At 43.9% G+C, this 22,745-nt stretch overlaps 1 protein-coding gene across 1 annotated transcript in view; it reads right to left on the reverse strand.

Annotated features, from left to right (window-relative positions):
* Positions 1 to 22,745, reverse strand: part of LOC139474085 (uncharacterized) — a 189,606-nt gene that overhangs the window by 93,979 nt on the left and 72,882 nt on the right. The window contains exons 27-38 of the mRNA XM_071256950.1: positions 21,037 to 21,222; positions 19,184 to 19,360; positions 17,070 to 17,249; positions 15,013 to 15,093; positions 14,337 to 14,509; positions 12,799 to 12,984; positions 12,114 to 12,293; positions 11,010 to 11,186; positions 9,765 to 10,032; positions 7,234 to 8,513; positions 6,003 to 6,173; positions 4,384 to 4,557 (exon numbers count right to left, since the gene is read on the reverse strand). Of these exons, the coding sequence (XP_071113051.1) occupies positions 4,384 to 4,557; positions 6,003 to 6,173; positions 7,234 to 8,513; positions 9,765 to 10,032; positions 11,010 to 11,186; positions 12,114 to 12,293; positions 12,799 to 12,984; positions 14,337 to 14,509; positions 15,013 to 15,093; positions 17,070 to 17,249; positions 19,184 to 19,360; positions 21,037 to 21,222 (3,233 nt within the window). The remainder of the gene's footprint in view (positions 1 to 4,383; positions 4,558 to 6,002; positions 6,174 to 7,233; positions 8,514 to 9,764; positions 10,033 to 11,009; positions 11,187 to 12,113; positions 12,294 to 12,798; positions 12,985 to 14,336; positions 14,510 to 15,012; positions 15,094 to 17,069; positions 17,250 to 19,183; positions 19,361 to 21,036; positions 21,223 to 22,745) is intronic.

Below are 22,745 nucleotides of genomic sequence, written 5' to 3' on the forward strand. Positions count from 1 at the left end.
TAGCATTGCCCACATCCCTAGACCAAGCCTTACAGTCTACAAGCAACAGATCACAAGCAAATTTCTCTTCTCTGGTATCATTCCCGTGATGGCCATTGGCATGTGCTATCACAGTATGATACTGGGGTAAGGAAGTGTCCCTCTCGTCCACTCCTCCATCCTCACAATCTAACATTGCCACGTATCCGAGTATCTGATTGTGCTTGTTAATCATAACAACTAGCACTTCCAGATGCTGGGGTTCAAAGCAGTCCTTCACAACTGGCATCCAGTAGTTCTTATTCCAAGAAGCTCCATTTCTCACAAGTTCCAAATTTCTTTCCAGTCCTGGTATCGTCTTGTGCAAGTGTAGAAAGCCACTAGCACTTTATGATGCTAGGATTTGAAGAGAAAGCACTTCTACATTTCCTACAACAGCATCTACTTGTAACACTATTCTTCTGTTCTCCCGTATCTTTCTTGTGATGACTAGTTCAATGTTATCACAGTTTGATACTGGGGTACTGGGGAGTACTTTTCTTCATCTGACTCTTGCTTACTTTGGATCCTGGTATCATCTAGTGCAAGTTGAAGACAACTACTAGCACTTTTTGATGCTAGGATTCTTGGTTAGCATTGCCCACATCCCTAGACCAAGACTTACAGTCTACAAGCAACAGATCACAAGCAAATTTCTCTTCTCTGGTATCATTCCCGTGATGGCCATTGGCATGTGCTATCACAGTATGATACTGGGGTAAGGAAGTGTCCCTCTCGTCCACTCCTCCATCCTCACAATCTAACATTGCCACGTATCCGAGTATCTGATTGTGCTTGTGAATCATAACAACTAGCACTTCCAGATGCTGGGGTTCAAAGCAGTCCTTCACAACTGGCATCCAGTAGTTCTTATTCCAAGAAGCTCCATTTCTCACAAGTTCCAAATTTCTTTCCAGTCCTGGTATCGTCTTGTGCAAGTGTAGAAAGCCACTAGCACTTTATGATGCTAGGATTTGAAGAGAAAGCACTTCTACATTTCCTACAACAGCATCTACTTGTAACACTATTCCTCTGTTCTCTCGTATCTTTCTTGTGATGACTAGTTCAATGTTATCACAGTTTGATACTGGGGTACTGGGGAGTACTTTTCTTCATCTGATTCTTGCTTACTTTGGATCCTGGTATCATCTAGTGCAAGTTGAAGACAACTACTAGCACTTTTTGATGCTAGGATTCTTGGTTAGCATTGCCAACATCCCTAGACCAAGCCTAACAGTCTACAAGCAAGAGATCACAAGCAAATTTCTCTTCTCTGGTATCATTCCCGTGATGGCCATTGGCATGTGCTATCACAGTATGATACTGGGGTAAGGAAGTGTCCCTCTCGTCCACTCCTCCATCCTCACAATCTAACATTGCCACATATCCGAGTATCTGATTGTGCTTGTGAATCATAACAACTAGCACTTCCAGATGCTGGGGTTCAAAGCAGTCCTTCACAACTGGCATCCAGTAGTTCTTATTCCAAGAAGCTCCATTTCTCACAAGTTCCAAATTTCTTTCCAGTCCTGGTATCGTCTTGTGCAAGTGTAGAAAGCCACTAGCACTTTATGATGCTAGGATTTGAAGAGAAAGCACTTCTACATTTCCTACAACAGCATCTACTTGTAACACTATTCTTCTGTTCTCTCGTATCTTTCTTGTGATGACTAGTTCAATGTTATCACAGTTTGATACTGGGGTACTGGGGAGTACTTTTCTTCATCTGACTCTTGCTTACTTTGGATCCTGGCATCATCTAGTGCAAGTTGAAGACAACTACTAGCACTTTTTGATGCTAGGATTCTTGGTTGGCATTGCCCACATCCCTAGACCAAGCCTTACAGTCTACAAGCAACAGATCACAAGCAAATTTTTTCTGGTATCATTCCAGTGATGGCCATTGGCATGTGCTATCACAGTATGATACTGGGGTAAGGAAGTGTCCCTCTCGTCCACTCCTCCATCCTCACAATCTAACATTGCCACGTATCCGAGTATCTGATTGTGCTTGTGAATCATAACAACTAGCACTTCCAGATGCTGGGGTTCAAAGCAGTCCTTCACAACTGGCATCCAGTAGTTCTTATTCCAAGAAGCTCCATTTCTCACAAGTTCCAAATTTCTTTCCAGTCCTGGTATCGTCTTGTGCAAGTGTAGAAAGCCACTAGCACTTTATGATGCTAGGATTTGAAGAGAAAGCACTTCTACATTTCCTACAACAGCATCTACTTGTAACACTATTCTTCTGTTCTCTCGTATCTTTCTTGTGATGACAATTCAATGTTATCACAGTTTGATACTGGGGTACTGGGGAGTACTTTTCTTCATCTGACTCTTGCTTACTTTGGATCCTGGTATCATCTAGTGCAAGTTGAAGACAACTACTAGCACTTTTTGATGCTAGGATTCTTGGTTGGCATTGCCCACATCCCTAGACCAAGCCTTACAGTCTACAAGCAACAGATCACAAGCAAATTTCTCTTCTCTGGTATCATTCCCGTGATGGCCATTGGCATGTGCTATCACAGTATGATACTGGGGTAAGGAAGTGTCCCTCTCGTCCACTCCTCCATCCTCACAATCTAACATTGCCACGTATCCGAGTATCTGATTGTGCTTGTTAATCATAACAACTAGCACTTCCAGATGCTGGGGTTCAAAGCAGTCCTTCACAACTGGCATCCAGTAGTTCTTATTCCAAGAAGCTCCATTTCTCACAAGTTCCAAATTTCTTTCCAGTCCTGGTATCGTCTTGTGCAAGTGTAGAAAGCCACTAGCACTTTATGATGCTAGGATTTGAAGAGAAAGCACTTCTACATTTCCTACAACAGCATCTACTTGTAACACTATTCTTCTGTTCTCTCGTATCTTTCTTGTGATGACTAGTTCAATGTTATCACAGTTTGATACTGGGGTACTGGGGAGTACTTTTCTTCATCTGACTCTTGCTTACTTTGGATCCTGGTATCATCTAGTGCAAGTTGAAGACAACTACTAGCACTTTTTGATGCTAGGATTCTTGGTTAGCATTGCCCACATCCCTAGACCAAGCCTTACAGTCTACAAGCAACAGATCACAAGCAAATTTCTCTTCTCTGGTATCATTCCCGTGATGGCCATTGGCATGTGCTATCACAGTATGATACTGGGGTAAGGAAGTGTCCCTCTCGTCCACTCCTCCATCCTCACAATCTAACATTGCCACGTATCCGAGTATCTGATTGTGCTTGTTAATCATAACAACTAGCACTTCCAGATGCTGGGGTTCAAAGCAGTCCTTCACAACTGGCATCCAGTAGTTCTTATTCCAAGAAGCTCCATTTCTCACAAGTTCCAAATTTCTTTCCAGTCCTGGTATCGTCTTGTGCAAGTGTAGAAAGCCACTAGCACTTTATGATGCTAGGATTTGAAGAGAAAGCACTTCTACATTTCCTACAACAGCATCTACTTGTAACACTATTCTTCTGTTCTCTCGTATCTTTCTTGTGATGACTAGTTCAATGTTATCACAGTTTGATACTGGGGTACTGGGGAGTACTTTTCTTCATCTGACTCTTGCTTACTTTGGATCCTGGTATCATCTAGTGCAAGTTGAAGACAACTACTAGCACTTTTTGATGCTAGGATTCTTGGTTAGCATTGCCCACATCCCTAGACCAAGCCTAACAGTCTACAAGCAAGAGATCACAAGCAAATTTCTCTTCTCTGGTATCATTCCCGTGATGGCCATTGGCATGTGCTATCACAGTATGATACTGGGGTAAGGAAGTGTCCCTCTCGTCCACTCCTCCATCCTCACAATCTAACATTGCCACATATCCGAGTATCTGATTGTGCTTGTGAATCATAACAACTAGCACTTCCAGATGCTGGGGTTCAAAGCAGTCCTTCACAACTGGCATCCAGTAGTTCTTATTCCAAGAAGTTCCAAATTTCTTTCCAGTCCTGGTATCGTCGTGTGCAAGTGTAGATAGCCACTAGCACTTTATGATGCTAGGATTTGAAGAGAAAACACTTCTACATCACAAGCAAATTTCTCTTCTCTGGTATCATTCCCGTGATGGCCATTCTCATGTGCTATCACAGATACTGGGGTGAGGAAGTGACCCTTTGTCCTCTGAATCCAAATTCCTTTCCAGTCCTGGTATCGTCTTGTGCCAATGTAAAAAGCCACTGGCAATTTACAATGGTAGTTCATGTTTCAGATAAAATCACAAACATTTCTCATATTTAACTGTTAACACTTCACCTGTGCTCCGGTATTCTAGGGTTGATTTGGAATACATGAGGGCCTTTTTCACCACATTCTATACCATTACTGGACAAGATTGATCATGACTGCAACAAATGAAAATAACTTACCCTACACTGGCAGGATGAACATTTATCATCTGGGTTTCGGAATTCTTGATTGTGTCGGTACGTCGCGTTCCGGTAGCTGCACTGACGACAAGATGAGCATCCACAGGAATCAATCACAGGGTGGTCACATGACACTTTGTCACATGTGCGACGGTCACAGTTGATCGTCCCAAGCTGCCAAACAAATAAGATTCGAATCTTGGAAATTATTTTTAATTTAAAATTTTTAGTGACCCCTAGCCAAAAAAGTGACTGATTATGAATGTGACCTCACCTAAAATGAATGTAGAGAAAATGGTTTCAGTGAGGTTCACCTTAATTATTAGTGCTGAGTGGAGTTCTCTGTAAAAAACTCACCGTATGTCCATTAGTATTTGAATGACTTATTATTTTGTACTTGTTACCACTGCTGCTCAATAAATCGTGATGTGGAATAGCTGGTTGTTGGATTTTTTTAAGTTGGTATATCCGCTATCCCAAGTGTGTTCCATATTTCATTTAAATAACTTACATTAATTCTGGCAAAAACAAACCACAATCAGATTACCACTAATTATTATAATATTAAATATATATTCTTCACAAAAAGTAGGGGATACATGGAAATAACTTAAAATTTCTAACATCGTAAGGGATATTTGTTTCTTGTTTGTTGCTGAGTGCAGCGTTAATCAACAACTAAACAAACAAAAGAAATAATCTGTCATGAAATCTCGGGATGACATTGGCTTGAGGTTCATTTTGACATTGCAACACACGACCATGCCTATCAAGCAAGGGCAAAGTGAATCAGGACTCGTCTGAAAACATTCACATGACCAGCAACAACTACTCGGTGTGTACACCCTGGACGTCTGATGACAATAAGATGATCTGTATATACAGGGACGGTACATCACATGGCCATCGAGCATGGAGATGAGCTGCCTGTAGACATAACTCATCATCTGAGCCAAAAGCGTAATGAAGGTTTGCAGCAAATTTCATTCACCCGACTTCATTGAGTCATGTTTGGGATGAATCGATACTGTACTCTGGTTGTTTACCTGGGACACCCTGAACAGGGACGATCGTCAACATTTTGTGTTTGTTGGTACCTGTTCCATACTCTGTTAATCTCAGTTTGTGAAACATTCAACATATTGGCCACTGCATGCTGTCGTCTGCCACTTACCAGCTCAAAGAAGCTCTGCTCATTGCAGATGCCGCATAGCCAATTATACATGTCAGAGGGGTACACAAAGTACGTGATCTAGACTACCAGTTGTCAGACTTTCATTTTTGTGGAAGCCTTTCGGTGGCTGAGTGGGTTAGATCGCTGACTTTGTGTGCTGGCGATTAGGTGCCTCACTCTGGCAGTGTGGGTTCGAATCCCGGACTCAACCCCAAAAAGAACAAGAATCTGTACTTTACCCAGAAAGTGTTATTCCAAATATAACATTTGTTGGTGCATAGCTAGTTCATACACAAACAATTTCTTCCGATCATTGCATTAAAATACTGATATTATTGAAGTTTTTTAACTGAATCACCATAAGATCTGAGAGAAATTGTTTGTAGAGATGATTGCTATTTCCAACTTAGTTTAGGAATACACACATACTCTCACGTATTCTCACCTGACACACACACGTACTGCATGGATCCGTCTCAGACGGGAATCGATGACCATGTGACACCATCTTCCCGTTGAGATCACAGTTCCGACACTCGGGACAGCACTGACCTTGTGCAGGGTTTGGACATTTTGGGGCTGGACAGGACTTCCTGCTGCACTTGAATGTTCCATCCTGGAGGACATCACATCAATTGCTTGATTGGCATTACTTAGGAGTAGATGGGTGACAAAGTCGACACGATTTATGGATAACAATTTCTTTAGTTTAGACATATCATAGTGGATGTTATGACCTCCAACAAACTTGGGGGTAAGATGACGTTTTTGGATCTGTAGTGCTTAATTGTCATGACATCGTATCGCAATTGTGTGGATCGATGCTCATGATGTCAATCACTGGATTTTCTGGTCCAGACTCGCTTATTTACAGATCACCTTCATATAGCTGGAATATTGCTAGTGCAACAAATAAACAAACAAATAAAATAATCTGTCATGACTTTCTGTATATACGTTTGGTGGAGATCCTTATACCGTTGTCAAGCAGGGACAATGGAATATAGATCTATACCAAAACTTCGCCTTTACAGTAAATGAAGAGGTTGTTATCCATAAATTGTGTCTACTTTGACAATAACATTGTAAGGTATCTGACATGGAAGCAGCTTACCAGGGCCCTGTTCCACAAAGCGATCTTAGTGCTGAAGTGATTGCAACTCCCATTCTTTAACACTGACTTACGACATAATTCGTAATTTGTGATTTGGTAGCTGAAGACAGAATCTGTAACTTAGTAGCTGAAGTCAGAATCTGTGATTTCATAGCTGAAGACAGAATCTGTGACCTCATAGCTGAATTCATAATTTGTGATTTGGTAGTTGAAGACAGAATCTGTGACTTATAGCTGAAGACAGAATATGTGACTTAAAAGCTGAATTCATAATCTGTGACTCAGTAGCTGAATTCATAATCTGTGACTTAGTAGCTGCTGAATTAATAATCTCTGACTTAGAAGCTGAATTCATAATCTGTGATTTGTTAGCTGAAGACAGAATCTGTGACTTAGTAGCGGAAGACATGATATGTGATTTAGCAGCTAAACACATGATGTATCACACTACATACATTTGAACAAATAAGCTGTGACTCTGTTGCTGCAAACATAATCTGTGACAAGCCAAGTATAACATATTGACTACAGTATAATAATGGACCTTCCAACATGCCCTCACCCTGCACACACACTCACTGCACGGATCCTTCACGTTGGGGAACGTCTGGCCGTTGCGGAACTTCCTGTCTTCAAACATGCAGTCTCCACAGACCGGGCAGCAGTCCACAGTGACCGGGTTGGAGCATTTGACCGGTGGACAGTACTTGGGGAAACACCTCATGTTCCCAGCTGTACATGTGCACACCTGGCAGTCACGCTCCATCTTCTCCTTGTCACGATAATCCCGGCCCTCAAAATGGCAGCCTCGATCGCACATCGGACAACAACCGTCTCTGATTGGATGAGAGCACACAATATCTGCACACGGTTTCCTAATGCACTCCACGGTGCCAGACTTGCAATAGCAGGAGCTGCAGGTATCGGCCGAGTCCGGGAACTCTTGGCCATTGTCGTACACGGCACCCTGGAAAAGACAGTTGGAGCACTCCTGGCAACACTCCCCTTGCATGGGGTTCAAACACGTGACCCGCGGGCACTGCTTGGGGGAGCAGATGATGTCGCCGTCCACGCAGTTGCAGGCCTTGCAGCGGTCTGTCGGGTCCAGGAACGTCTGTCTGTTGCTGTACTCCTTGCCATCGTATAAACAGTCACCACACTCCTGGCAACAACCTCGTGTAACGGGGTTGCGGCAGACGGCATCAGGACACCTTCTCTCAAAGCAGTCCATGTTACCACGTCGGCACTCACACTCCATACATGGGTCTGACGTATGTGGCACTCGAAGACCATTCCGCACTTGTTGACCTTCATGTTCACAGTCGGAGCAGCGGGGGCAGCAGTGACCTGGCATCTTCACCGGGTTCTTGCATGGAGCTCGGGGGCATGCACGCCGCTCACAAGTGACGCTCCCGGATATACACCGACAGTCCTTGCACCGATCCTGGGTGTCCGGGAAGGACTGGCCACTGCTGAAGGCCCGGCCATGGTAGAAACAGTCTGTACACTCCTTACAGCAGTCGCGTTCAATGGGGTGTTGGCATGTGACCTCCTGGCACATCTTCCGCTGACACTCCACGTTTCCCTCCACGCAGACACACGTCTCACAGCTCCCACCGACACGGGTAAATGTCTGACCGCTGCCGATTCTCCGGCCTTGGTACTCACACTCCCTGCACACAGGACAGCAGTTCTCCATGACAGGGTTTCGACATGATACGGGGGGACACTGCTGACGTTGGCATGACACTTCTCCATTTTGACATCGGCATTTTGAACACTCGTCCTGGGGGTCTGGGAACTTCTGGCCGTTGCGCCATAACTGAGTTTTGTAGAAACAATCTGGAATTGAGGAAACATTCCAATTGACAGAAAATAGTTTGCAACTGTTTAAAATGCTATTGAAAATTAAAACATCATGAAAAACATCATTGTTTTTCATATTTTACAACATGGCTACAAATACAAATTTGACTGCCAATCAGTGAGTGAGTGAGTTGGGTTTTACGCCGCTTTTTAACATTATTCCAGTTATATCACGGCATGTCAGCCTAATGTGGGAGGAAAGCCCGAAGTGATGCAGGTCTAAGACGTTTACCACTTCGGTGAAACCCACGAGCACGGGTATGGTGCTGACAAACCTAGAAACATAATCGGGGCGAACCGGGATTCGAACACACAATCATAGGTTTCTGGCGTGCCCAAGGGACGCAACTCGATCTGCACAGCGAATCGCGGCGCCTTAGACGACTGGGCCACCCGTGCCCCCTGACTTCCAATCAAAATGCCATGAAACATTTTGGTACCACATAACGTGGCCATTTCACACAACAAGCGTCATGATCCTGGTTTTCATGGAGAGTATTTTAATTAAAATCAAAGATGGCTACATGCCGACCATATTGGAATTTCAATTGTGATGCCTTGAACAAACTTGAGTGCCCTAGTATCAAATCAGATGAGCTAAAACTCCAGGGCATTTGGTTCCAACAAAATACAATCAACTAGATCACGAATTGAAACCCAAATTAGTTGGCTTACAACAAGCATGGAGAACAGGGGACATATTCTGCCTCGGAATCTCCACGGGTAACCCAGAAAGGACAGGGTACATAGGGTGCAGACTGGGTAGAAAGAAAAGGGGAATTTTACTTGTCTTTGATCACTTAGGGTCGTGTCACTCAAACCAGCATCAAAACTAAGCTAAGACGGTAAATCTGTCCATATATCGAAGTGAGTGAGTATTGTTTTACCCCGCTTTCAGCAATATGCCAGTATCATGGTAGGGGACTTCACGCATTGTAACCATTTGGGGAATCGAACCTGGGTCTTCGGCGTGATGAGCAAATGTTTTAACCACTAGGCTACCCCACCACCCCACCCATATGTCATAGCAGAGTTGGTACTGAAACACGGGATAATCGAGGATGCCATTTCAGTGGCAAGGGGGAGCAGTTCCCAACAACAATCCCCACAAGGAACACTTATCTACAACCCAACAGACCACGTCTATTGTCAGTGACAAATTATTCCTTCACTGTATCCAACTGACAGATTGTAAACTGCCCTAGTTTCCCCCAATGTAACACATACTGTTGCAAACACGACAGCAGCCCTCCTCCGCTGGGTGACGACACGACACCGGCGCACACGAGTCCCGCTGACACTGGACACGACCTTGACGACACAGACACTCTTCACACTTGTTCCGTGGACTGCGGAACGTCTGCCCATCCTCGTAGGACAGACCCTGGTACGTGCAGCTCTTGGGGCACACGAAGCAGCACTGGCCTGCCATGGGCATAGGGTTGTCACACGGCAGCTTGGGGCAGTCTATCATGGTACACATCACAGACCCACTCTGTGAGAAAGCAAAATCACAATATCATAATAATCTTAACAATACAGATCATGTTCGGGGTGATACAGATATGTTTACTAACAGCACCGTTCGCTCGTTACGACGAAGACCCGGGTTCGATTCCCGACATGGGTACAATGTGTGAAGCCCATTTCTGGTGTCCCCCACCGTGATATTGCTGGAATATTGCTGAAAGCGGTGTTAAACCATACTCACTCACTCACTCACTCACTAACAGCACTGTCATCAGTTGGAATACTGCTGAGTGCAGCGTTAACCACAACAAACAAACAAACACTTATTGTTTGATAGGCATTACTTAGAAGTTGACGGATGACAAAGTAGACACAATTTAAGGATTACAATTTCTTTAATACTGTAAAGGTGATGTTTCGGTATAGATCCTTATACCGTTGTCTTGCTTGATAACGGTATAAGGATCTATACTGAAACGTCGACTTTACAGTATTAAAGAAATTGTTATCCATAAATTGGGTCTACTTTGAATTAACTCTAGATGAATTACTATCTTGGTTAGGAGGCAAAAAAACACAGAAATGATTCAAGGATTATTTTAGATTATTTTTAAATTATTTAACACAAAATTTCATTAAATATGCTCAATGGAAACATAGCATTGTGTACACATAAATAAAAAAATAAAAAATAATATACAAACACAACGTTGTGCAATAAACCTATCCAATTTACACCGCTCTTATGACCAGCAATAGAGAGTTGGGGACGTATTCTAACCTAGGGCCCTACAAGGGGCCTGTAAATAAGTGAGTGAGTAAGTTAGTTTTTACGCTGCTGTTAGCAATATTCCAGCAATATCATGGCACGGGACACAGGAAATGGACTTCACACATTGTACCTAAGTGGGGAATCGAAGACGGGTCTTCGGCATTACGAACAAACGCTTTAACCACTAGGCTACCCCACCGCCCCTGTACATAAATAAGCATCCGACTCACATTGCACACGCACTCCTCACACAGGTTGCTGGGGTGGATGAAGTGCTGATGGTTGCGGAAGATGCGACGGTCGTACAGGCAGAACTCACAGCTGGGGCAGCACTCCCCTGGCAGAGTGGCAGGGTTCAGACACACAGAGGACGGACACTTGCGCTTCTCACAGTCTACACGACTGTCCTGGAAAGGAAGAGATCAGTTTTTGCTATGTGATGCCATTTACAATGTTTTTAGAATTATACTGTTGAGTATGAATAGGCTAGCTGACACCTACACAATCCACGGCATAGTCCAATTGAGTTTAACAGAATAATACTTCAAACACATCAAAAGTTGAAAGGTATGAATTTAATACCATACAACGGTCCACCTTTAGAATTCACAAAATTATCGTAGGGCTAAGACTATCGCAACTCACATACTTTAACTTAGACTAACGACTGTCGTTGCGCTACAATACGATCGCCTTGTGGAACGGGCCTTGTACCTCAAACTTTACAATAACGTCACAATACCCGATGACGTAATTTGTGGAATTTTGTTGCAAGACCCATCGGCGAAACAATGCCATGTGACGTCACCCTAGCAACAAGGTTGCTGGGGTCATCGAGTGTGCATAAGCTCCTCTCAGTGATCTATCAACTCCACACGCAATGTCTTTGAATAAGCCAAGAGATGTTGAGAGCTTTCAATATTTGTTCGTGAAACGTGTTCCGAGAGTACACAAGCACGCGTTTTGGTATTACACAATGTGTAATACAGCTGTATGTTTATTAAACGGGTGATCTCTTCACGGGCAAGTAATAAAATATTTTGACAATGTCCAGCCTCTGTTGTTTAACATGAATACCCCACTCAGACACAGTATACTGACTTCGAGCCGACCAGTCCTTGTTTTAGACTCTTAATGCCAAGCGCCAGACAGGGTAACAACAAGTACCATTTTTTAACGTCTTTTGGTATGACGCGGCCCGGGGACGAACCCCGGGCCTTCCGCTCTCCGGGCGGATGCTCTACCACTAGACCATGGAGGCGGTCTTTTTCTAATGAAAAGTATGTTTGGTGTCAAACAAGTAAATACCTACACCATTTGCGTTGTCTACTTACCCTGCATGTGCACACAGAACACTCGTCCTGGGGGTTGGGGAATGCCTGGCCCTCACGATACTCTCGGCCTCCATACTGACAGGACACGCGACAAATCGGGCAACAATGGCCTGTTGGAGTGTACGAGTTGAGACAGTTGAGCTCTGGACATGCCAGCTTGTCACACGTCACACTACCGTCCTGCAACATCAAACAATCAATGTGGTGAGTTCGGAATATTGCATGAATACCACATTCAAAGGCTTTTCCATGGCATGCAATCATAAAGTAATACACGAAAGAGTCATCATCATCATCATCATCATCATCATCAACGCCTTCGTTGTCATCATCATCATCATCATCATCATCATCATCATCATCATCATCATCATCCTTATTCTGGGAAATTTTACTTACCATTCCCAAGAAAAGCATCACCTGACATACAGACACATTTTTGGAGAAATGGCCTGACTGCATACAACAAGTTAACATATCACATTAAATGGTAAGATACGTTCTACAACATTCAACTGGAACCACAGATAAGAGCTAAATAGAGAGACAAAATGTGATTTATGCCTATAGCAGTATTCACCAAGATTATAAACTTCCTATTAGAAATTCAAACCTATATCTTTAGTTGTAATCAGCTAACGCTTTACCCACTGGGCTAGGAGAAACAGACACATGTGGGACTTACCCTGCACACACAGGTTTGACACTGGTCTCCACCAGGGGGCGTGAACTTCTGACCATTACGGAACCTGCGCCGGAGATACATGCAGCTGTCGCACTGTCGGCAGCACTGGTTGCGCACAGACCCAGGGTGTGTGCACTGCATGGCGGGACAGTCCGACTTGATGCTGCGACAGGTCACCTGGCCCCCCTGCACAACATGGACACAACAACATATGAAAACCCAGCCTAGGTCACATAATAATAATAATAATAAGAAGAAGAAGAAGAAGAAGAAGAAGAAGAAGAAGAAGAAGAAGAAGAAGAAGAAGAAGAAGAAGAAGAAAAAGAAAAAGAAAAAGAAGAAGAAGTTCATTTTTTGTGCACCAGATTCCATTTGACAAGTGGATGCTCTTAGCGCTACACTATTATTACCCCGGTCAATGGATCAGTGAGCACTCGATTTTCATTCTCAGCTCCCTGGGGAGTATACATTATCCTACATATTAGAAGATAAAATTTAAATTTACTTTTTGAGTGTATACAGCCCTGCTAGATCACAGGGAACAAGGAACATTGAATATGGGCTAGACAAACAAATGGTCGATACAACGAGAACATCTCACACCATCATGTCATGATGACATCCAATCAACCAAGACCCCAAGCCTGACCACCCAATCCATTTAGGTACCTCTTAAGAAAGCAAAGGTTGCATGGAATACATGTTATCCAGGAATTCCATTTTTACCAAATTTGCATCTTTCCACCAGTAATCAATCCATATATGGCAGTTTCAATATGGAAAGAAAGACATTATTTAAATTTGCATTTATCTAAATATGTATCTGGAAAGCAGTGGCACTATCCTGAGATACAGAACTCAGCTTCCGAGGTTATGTCAGGTGATGTCAAAAGTAATAAAGACAACACTTCACAGACAGTGATGGCAAATAATGCTTCTGCAGGAGGGGCAATGAAGTGACTATGATCTTGGTGGCAATCTCACTTATTTTGCACCGAGTACTTACAAGAATGTGACCTACCCCTTATATTAAACCATTAAGATAATCTTATGCTATTGTCCTAGCAGCTGATTCTGAGCCATGAATGAATTAGTCCTTCTAAACGTGCATTTTAAACAAGTAAAACTTATTATACAAAATTATTGAGAAATTATGTTTCAACCATAATTGGTTTAATTCGGAGAAATCACTCAAATTGTTGATTTCAGAATTAAAATTCTACTCCGTAATCAACAGATTCTCATGGTTTCTCAATTACAGAATCCCTGCCCATGAAGATCTGGGCTAGTGTAGGTCCTCAGCAACCCATGCTTGTCGTAAGAGGCTACTAATGGGATCGGGTGGTCAGGCTCTCTGATTTGGTTGATGCGTGTCATTATATCCCTATTGCGTGGATCGATGCTCATGACATCAACCACTGAATTGTCTGGTCCAGACTCAATTATTTACAGACCCCCGTCATATACCCGGAAAATGGCTGAGTGCGGCGTTAAACATCAAACAAACAAACAAACAAACATCGCGGAATCTCACTAACTTTGCACACACAGGACTCGCAAGGATCACGAGGTGAGACAAATGTCTGACCATCTTCATAGAACTGTGAGAAGTATTCACATCGGGTGCAGACCGGACAGCACTGTCCTGGAACTGTCAGTGGATCAGAGCACCGCAACTGTGGGCACGGCACTCGATCACAGGTCACCTGACCTGTAGCACGGAATGAGACAATTGCAGGGAGCATATGTACTTCATATGACTATAGTTAATCTGTCAAAGACAGTGTTCTTCAACTTCTTTAAAGTGGTATATTTACATTACACTGTTTTAGTTATAAGATTTTTACAAAATGAAATAGTAACAAATGCAATGCTATTATCTAATTTGTAAAAAACAAAAAACATAAATATTAACTTCATCATCATCATCATCATCATCATCATCATCATCATCATCATTTATTCACGAAGTATAAGCCATCGGCCCATTACATGCTGCAATGGTACTACAGCCAATTTTTTACATTTCTTTTCTCAAATTATTCTCATCATCATCATCATCATTTATTCACGAAGTATAAGCCATCGGCCCATTACATGCTGCAATGGTGCTACAGCCAATTTTTTACATTTCTTTTCTCAAATTATTAGCTTAGAAAATAAAGATTCCCATGTAAAGTATTCAAATTGGATTACTCGATTCAAACTACTCACCCTCCCGACACACACAGTGAGAGCACTTGTCCTTGGTGATCATCTCCCCATAGCGATAGGACCGCCCTTCATACGTGCACTCTGAAACCAGAAGTACCGTAAACTATATTTAAAACGAACACGCTCATAACAAACTGACAGATATAACAAACTTTTGGGGGGGTCCCAGGTATTTGCTGTATATATGCTTAAAACGAACTATGGTTATAACGAACAATAATTAGTGGTCCCTTTGAGTTCGTTAAAACTGTAGTTAAGTGCATGTCACAGCCATTGCTCTGTGAGTGAGTGAGTGAGTTTGGTTTTACGCCGCTTTTAGCAATATTCCAGCAATATCACGGCGGGGGACACCAGAAATGGGCTTCACACATTGTATCCATGTTGGGATTCGAACCCGGGTCTTCGGCATGACGAGTGAACGCTTTAACCACTAGGTTACCGGACCACCCCGCCATTGCTCAGTCATGAGCACAGGTAGATCATTGACTTCATCATAGAGGAGAACTTCTGAAATTACCATGGCTCACTGATGCTGTTGGGGTCATTGTGCTACAGAACTGTATGACCCTACTGTATGTACAAAATGCTGGGCAATGTGTACGAGTCAGGATCAGGCACAGTAAAAGAAACCCCTGTAACCGGATATATTTAAACCTAAATATTTCACAACTGATCTCCTATAGTTTCCCTTTACACACACTTTTCCTCCCACTATTACTCCTGGTTGTCTTACCAGTAGTATCTCGTGCACATTAGGGCTGGGACGAGTCCAAATTTTCTACCCGGGTACCCCGTCCCCTATTACCCGACCTTACCCGGGTGCCCGCTGTAGGTCTCAAGAGATAGGTACAAAATGTCCGATTGGGAAACGTTTGACCGTACTCCTTCAAAATGTATTTAGATACAGGTATAAAATGATTTGGTCATGCATACACTAAAGTTGTTTTTTTTATGCAAACATATCAAGTCAGATGGAATGTGTGCATAGTCGGAAAGAAATGTGATCATTTATCACTTACAGTGTAATGAGTGAGTGAGTGAGTGAGTTGGGTTTAACACCGCTTTTAACATTATTCCAGTTATATCACGGCGTGTCAGCTTAATCTGGGAGGAAAGCCTGAAGTGAAGCAGGTCTCAGACGTTTACCACTTCGGTGAAACCCACGACCACGGGTATGGTGCTGACAAACCTAGAAACATAATTGGGGCGAACCAGGATTCGAACCCACAATGATAGGTTTCTGGCGTGTCCAGGGGACGCAACTCTGCACAGCGAATCGCGGCGCCTTAGACGACCCAGTGTAACGACAGAGTTCTAGATCATTTAAACAATATAATCACATGACTAACCATGGGTCCGGGTAGTCCTGTGGGTAACCGGGTCCTTCTCAGTACCCACCTGACCCCAGTACCTGAGTTACCTGTCCCAGCCCTAGTGCACATACCTGGGGGGTGAGGTGGTACTTTCGATTGTCACCTGTTTTCTAACCACCAAGGAGAGACCATCTCGCTCCCTGGACTGCACATTGATTTATACTGATGCTTACTTATAATATTACCAGCATGCATCCTTCTGCACACTTTATGACAAGCCAATCAATGGCATAGGTAACAAAAGTTTGGCCGTCACATACATTCAGTTGTTTGTGCAAATTGCCGTGAGTCAACTGTTTATCTTAATTCCAAGCCAGCAGTATGCAAGTACAGTCAAGTCTCGTTAATCCGACACTCATTTATCCAACAATCGGCTTTATCTGACACAAATGATGGGAACCGATTTAATCAGTGCTATTTAGACCCGTTAATCCGACAGTCTCGCACTCCAACTGTGACACACTTAATTTGCAACGAATTGCTGGAATCACTCATTAATCAGTCTTGTTAATCCGACACAGTGATCAGCGTACTCCGTGGTCAACTGCCCGCGAGTACACAGATCCGTGTTTTGATGCAAGACGAGTCGGCGAGTAGCTGCATATTTCAATGGCTGCAGAGATAAAATTGCTCAACAATAAACAATTACTGGTATAAATAAACAAAACAGGATTAATCACATGCCTGTACAACGAGGGCAGCACTGGTCCTGGGGTGTCTCTGTCAGCTTGCAGGGCAGTGGGGGACAAGGCCCTCCTAGTTGACACTCTATATTCCCTTCTGTACACTGACACTGTTGGCATGGCGACCCACTTCTCACAAAACTCTCCCCATCCTGGATTATTCTGCTGTCATACATGCAGTCTGAAAATAGATGTCATCACAAATACCAAAACTAGAGGTCATACATGCAGTCTGAAAATAGACGTCATCACAAATACCAGAACTAGATGTCATACATGCAGTCTGAAAATAGATGTCATCACAAATACCAGAACTAGGTGTCATACATGCAGTCTTGTTTTGATGTCACACACAAAGCCTTAGTTTCTTGTATTAACCATGTGAAATACATAATTAATTTAGTTTTATTGCTGAAAATGTCTATAATAAATAATGTACCCAAACGCTGTCTTCTCTGTCACGCATACAGTTACCTTGTCAGCTTATTTTAATCAATGGCTTTTTCTACCTAACCTTAACATGTTGAGCAACAGCACCTTTCTTCTTCAAGCCCTTTTGATGTCCAGCTTGGCTACTCAATTGAGCTGAATACTGGATGCCTCAAATGATCCCTACCTGAACAGACCTACAGCCAAGCCCTGACCCCCTCCTGATGTCAGTGACCCCACACTGATGTGTCACATGAGCCTTCCTGAACAGACCTACAACCAAGTCCTGACCCCCTCGTGATGTCCTCTGACCCCACACTGATGTATCACATGACCCTACCTGAACAGACCTACAACCAAGCCCTGACCCCCTCATGTCCTCTGACCCCACACTGATGTGTCACATGACCCTTCCTGAACAGACCAACCAAGCCCTGACCCCATCGTGATGTTAGTGACCCCACACTGATGTGTCACATGACCCTACCTGAACAGACCTACAACCAAGCCCTGACCCCCTCATGTCCTCTGACCCCACACTGATGTGTCACATGACCCTTCCTGAACAGACCTACAAACAAGCCCTGACCCCCTCATGATGTCAGTGACCCCACACTGATGTGTCACATGACCCTACCTGAACAGACCTACAACCAAGCCCTGACCCCCTCCTGATGTCCTCTGACCCCACACTGATGTATCACATGACCCTACCTGAACAGACCTACAACCAAGCCCTGACCCCCTCATGTCCTCTGACCCCACACTGATGTGTCACATGACCCTTCCTGAACAGACCAACCAAGCCCTGACCCCATCGTGATGTTAGTGACCCCACACTGATGTGTCACATGACCCTTCCTGAACAGACCAACCAAGCCCTGACCCCATCGTGATGTTAGTGACCCCACACTGATGTGTCACATGACCCTTCCTGAACAGACCAACCAAGCCCTGACCCCATCGTGATGTTAGTGACCCCACACTGATGTGTCACATGACCCTACCTGAACAGACCTACAACCAAGCCCTGACCCCCTCATGTCCTCTGACCCCACTATGATGTGTCACATGACCCTTCCTGAACAGACCAACCAAGCCCTGACCCCATCGTGATGTTAGTGACCCCACACTGATGTGTCACATGACCCTACCTGAACAGACCTACAACCAAGCCCTGACCCCCTCCTGATGTCCTCTGACCCCACACTGATGTGTCACATGACCCTTCCTGAACAGACCTACAAACAAGCCCTGACCCCCTCATGATGTCAGTGACCCCACACTGATGTGTCACATGACCCTACCTGAACAGACCTACAACCAAGTCCTGACCCCCTCCTGATGTTAGTGACCCCACACTGATGTGTCACATGACCCTACCTGAACAGACCTACAACCAAGCCCTGACCCCCTCGTGATGTCAGTGACCCCACACTGATGTGTCACATGACCCTACCTGAACAGACCTACAACCAAGCCCTGACCCCCTCCTGATGTCCTCTGACCCCACACTGATGTGTCACATGACCCTACCTGAACAGACCTACAACCAAGCCCTGACCCCCTTGTGATGTCAGTGACCCCACACTGATGTGTCACATGACCCTACCTGAACAGACCTACAACCAAGCCCTGACCCCCTCATGTCCTCTGACCTCACACTGATGTATCACATGACCCTACCTGAACAAGCAGAGCAGCATGCTCCATCCCTCACCAGGCCGTGGGTACATTCCAAGGCGCAGGTCTCACGGGTGCGACACGTGACGTGGCCGTCGCGACATCGACATACCTGGCAAGGGATGCCAGCAGGAGACCAGGTCTGTCCATCCTCGTACTCGGAACCCTCGTGGACGCACTCTAGAAACAGATCATCAAGTTGTTACCAAGATACCTGACCAATCTTAGTAACCAGCTGTTTTCCATCAGATTTTATTATCTGTTTTGCAGATGGACATTGCTCATAATATCAATCTCTGGTTTGTCTGGAATATTAATAAGCATGGCAATCGATCTCATTTAAATCACTTTTTAGTTCCTGCTATGGGGGGGACACGGGTGGCCCAGTCGTCTAAGGTGCCGCAATTCGCTGTGCACTTATGTTTCACAATTAGGCCACACCTCCTAATAAACTACTGTTTCCTGATTGGCTGAGAATAGAATGGGTGGGGCTTGTGTTATATTGCGCTGAACAACGTCACTGATTTCGTACAGTTGTCTACAGTCTGTTGTGTGTTAATGATGAAATAAGCAGTCTGTGAAGTTCTTATTGTTGATGTATTCATTTATAAGAATTGACTTCAATATGTATCTGTGTTTATGGTGCACAGGGGGCATGGCAGGCCCAGTCGTCTAAGGCGCCGCGATTCACTGTGCAGAGTTGCGTCCCTTGGGCATGCCGGGAGCCTATGGTCGTGGGTTTGAATCCCGGTTCGCCCCGATTATGTTTCTGGGTTTGTCAGCACCATACCCGTGCTCGTGGGTTTCACCGAAGTGGTAAACGTCTGAGACCTGCATCACTTCGGGCTTTCCTCCCACATTAAGCTGACACGCCGTGATATAACTGGAATACTGTTAACAGCGGCGTTAAACCCAACTCACTCACCCACTCTTGCTACAGCTGAACAAATATCTGAGGACATCCCATTTCCGGTCATGTCAGAATGACCTTTCAGCCAACCAATCAGAGCAACGCTTACCAGATCAGGGAAGTGACAGTGGGAGTGTGGTTTCTCAGCAGGCAACTTTGAATAGGTTAACACAGGGTATTCCAAACGACAGATATGGCTTGTACAACTGATTCCATTAAAATCATAGACTATCTCTTGCTTCAATGGGATAAACCTTTAAAACGGAGGAGACTTTCCATAGCATGTGGGAAGTACTGCCATACAATCTCAACCATTTATAAGATATTCCAGAATTATTTTATTGTTAAGTTTTCAAATTTTGAATTCATATTTTCCAATGAGTAGTCTAAGAAAGGAAGTGGCCTGTTTGAAACGTTTACCGTAAAGCTTAAGGAAGCTTTCTGATTGACTAATGTTGACTTCTTGTTAGACATAGAAGTTTGGAAATGAGATTGCTTGACCTAACCAACAAAATGTCTTGCAAATGGTCCTTTTTTATTTGTGTGAATGTGTGTTTTTTTGTTTAACACCGCACAAAGCAATGATCCAGCTATATAACAGTGGCCTGACCACCCAATACCTTCTTTCATTCAAGACATTCTTACAACCAGCAAACATTGATGGGAACCCAGAATCGCCATGTAGCAGTGAGTGAGTGAGTATGGTTTAACACCGCTTTTAGCAATATTCCAGCAATATCACGGCGGGGGACACCAGAAATGGGCTTCACACATTGTACCCATGTCGGGAATTGAACCCCGGTCTTCGGCGTGACGATCGAACGATCTAACCACTAGGCTTCCCGACCGCCCCTCGCCATGTAGCAAATCCTGTCACATCAAATTATTTACCATAATGCTATGAAATCCTTGTTTTTACAATGGAACAAGAGAAAACGAGACATACGAGGACATCTCGATGGGCAGCACTCCCCGGGGGCGATGATCGGACGTTGACAGGCAAGGTTGTGTGGTGCACAGGAGATGGAGTTGCACCTGACAATGGAGTTATCACAGGAACACTGGAGACAGGGGTTGTATGACGGGGTGAAGGTCGTCCGGTGCTTATAAGTAGAACCCTCGTACTCGCAATCTGAAAGTGGGATATTGATATGTAGTTATATGAATCATTGAAGTGACAGACCCTTTTAGTAACAGTCCCTTCTAATAACAGACCCTTTTAGTAACAGACCCTTCTAGTGACAGATCCTTCTAGTAACAGTCCCATCTAGTAACAGACCCCTCTTGTAAAAGATCCTTCTAGTGACAGTCCCTTTTAGTAACAGACCTTTCTAGTGACAGACCCTTTTAGTAACAGACCCTTCTAGTAACAGACCCATGTAGTAACAGACCCTTCTTGTAACAGACCCATCAAGTAACAGACCCTTCTTGTAACAGACCCATCTAGTAACAGACCCTCTAGTGACAGACCCTTTTAGTAACAGACCTTTCTAGTGACAGACCCTTTTAGTAACAGACCCTTCTAGTGACAGACCCTTTTAGTAAGACCCTTCTTGTAACAGACCCATCTAGTAACAGACCCTTCTTGTAACAGACCCATCTAGAAACAGACCCTTCTTGAAACAGACCCTTTTAGTAACAGACCCTTCTAGTGACAGACCCTTTTAGTAACAGACCTTTCTAGTGACAGACCCTTTTAGTAACAGAACTTTCTAGTAACAGACCCATGTAGTAACAGACCCTTCTTGTAACAGACCCATCTAGTAACAGACCCTTCTTATAGCAGACCCTTTTAGTAACAGACTTTCTATTGACAGACCCTTTTAGTAACAGACCCTTCTTTTAACAGACCCTTTTAGTAACAGACCCTTCTAGAGACAGACCTTTCTAGTTACACTTCCTTCTGGTAACAGAGCCCTTGGAACAACAGACCCACTTACAGCTTGTAACAAGGGTAGTAACAAGAGATCGGACGAGTCCAAATTTTCTACCTGGGTACCCACCCCCTATTACCCGACCCACCTGGGTACCCGCTGTAGATCTCAAGATATAGGTACAAACTGTCCGATAGGGAAATGTTTGCCCTCGCAAAAGGATTTAGAAACGCCTATCTGGTCATGCATACACTGAAGTTTTATCTTTATTCAAACATATCAAAGAAATGGGAACATTAGCGACTTGTAGTGTCACCATAGAGTTTTCGAATATTTGTCATTAAACAATATATCATGTGACTAGCCACGGGTCCAGATAGTCCTGTGGGTACCCACCCGACCAGAGTACCCAACTACCTAAGTTACCCGTCCTAGTAGTTATTGTAACAGACCAATGTAATGACAATTTTTTTCTAGTGATAGAACCTTGAAGTAACAGATGCTTGTAAAAGATTTTGAAGTACCATATTCGACTTAATAAGCGTCCACTGCGCTATCTGCTAATATATTGGCACGTGAACAATCCCAATTAGCACCCCTTCCGATTGATCAGATGTGAACAAGACTAATTCATTCGCGTATAATACTCACTCCTGTGTTATATGCACCATTAATTACAGGCAAATAAATTAGGGAAAATATATCTGCCGTACAAAAACATTTCAGGCTGTTAGCATAAACCACGGAATTTATCTTTCAACTCATTTTTTTCTTCATCAAA

Source organism: Haliotis cracherodii, unplaced genomic scaffold (assembly GCF_022045235.1).
Source record: "Haliotis cracherodii isolate W230 unplaced genomic scaffold, xgHalCrac1.p SCAF_3, whole genome shotgun sequence".
NCBI lineage: Eukaryota > Metazoa > Mollusca > Gastropoda > Lepetellida > Haliotidae > Haliotis > Haliotis cracherodii.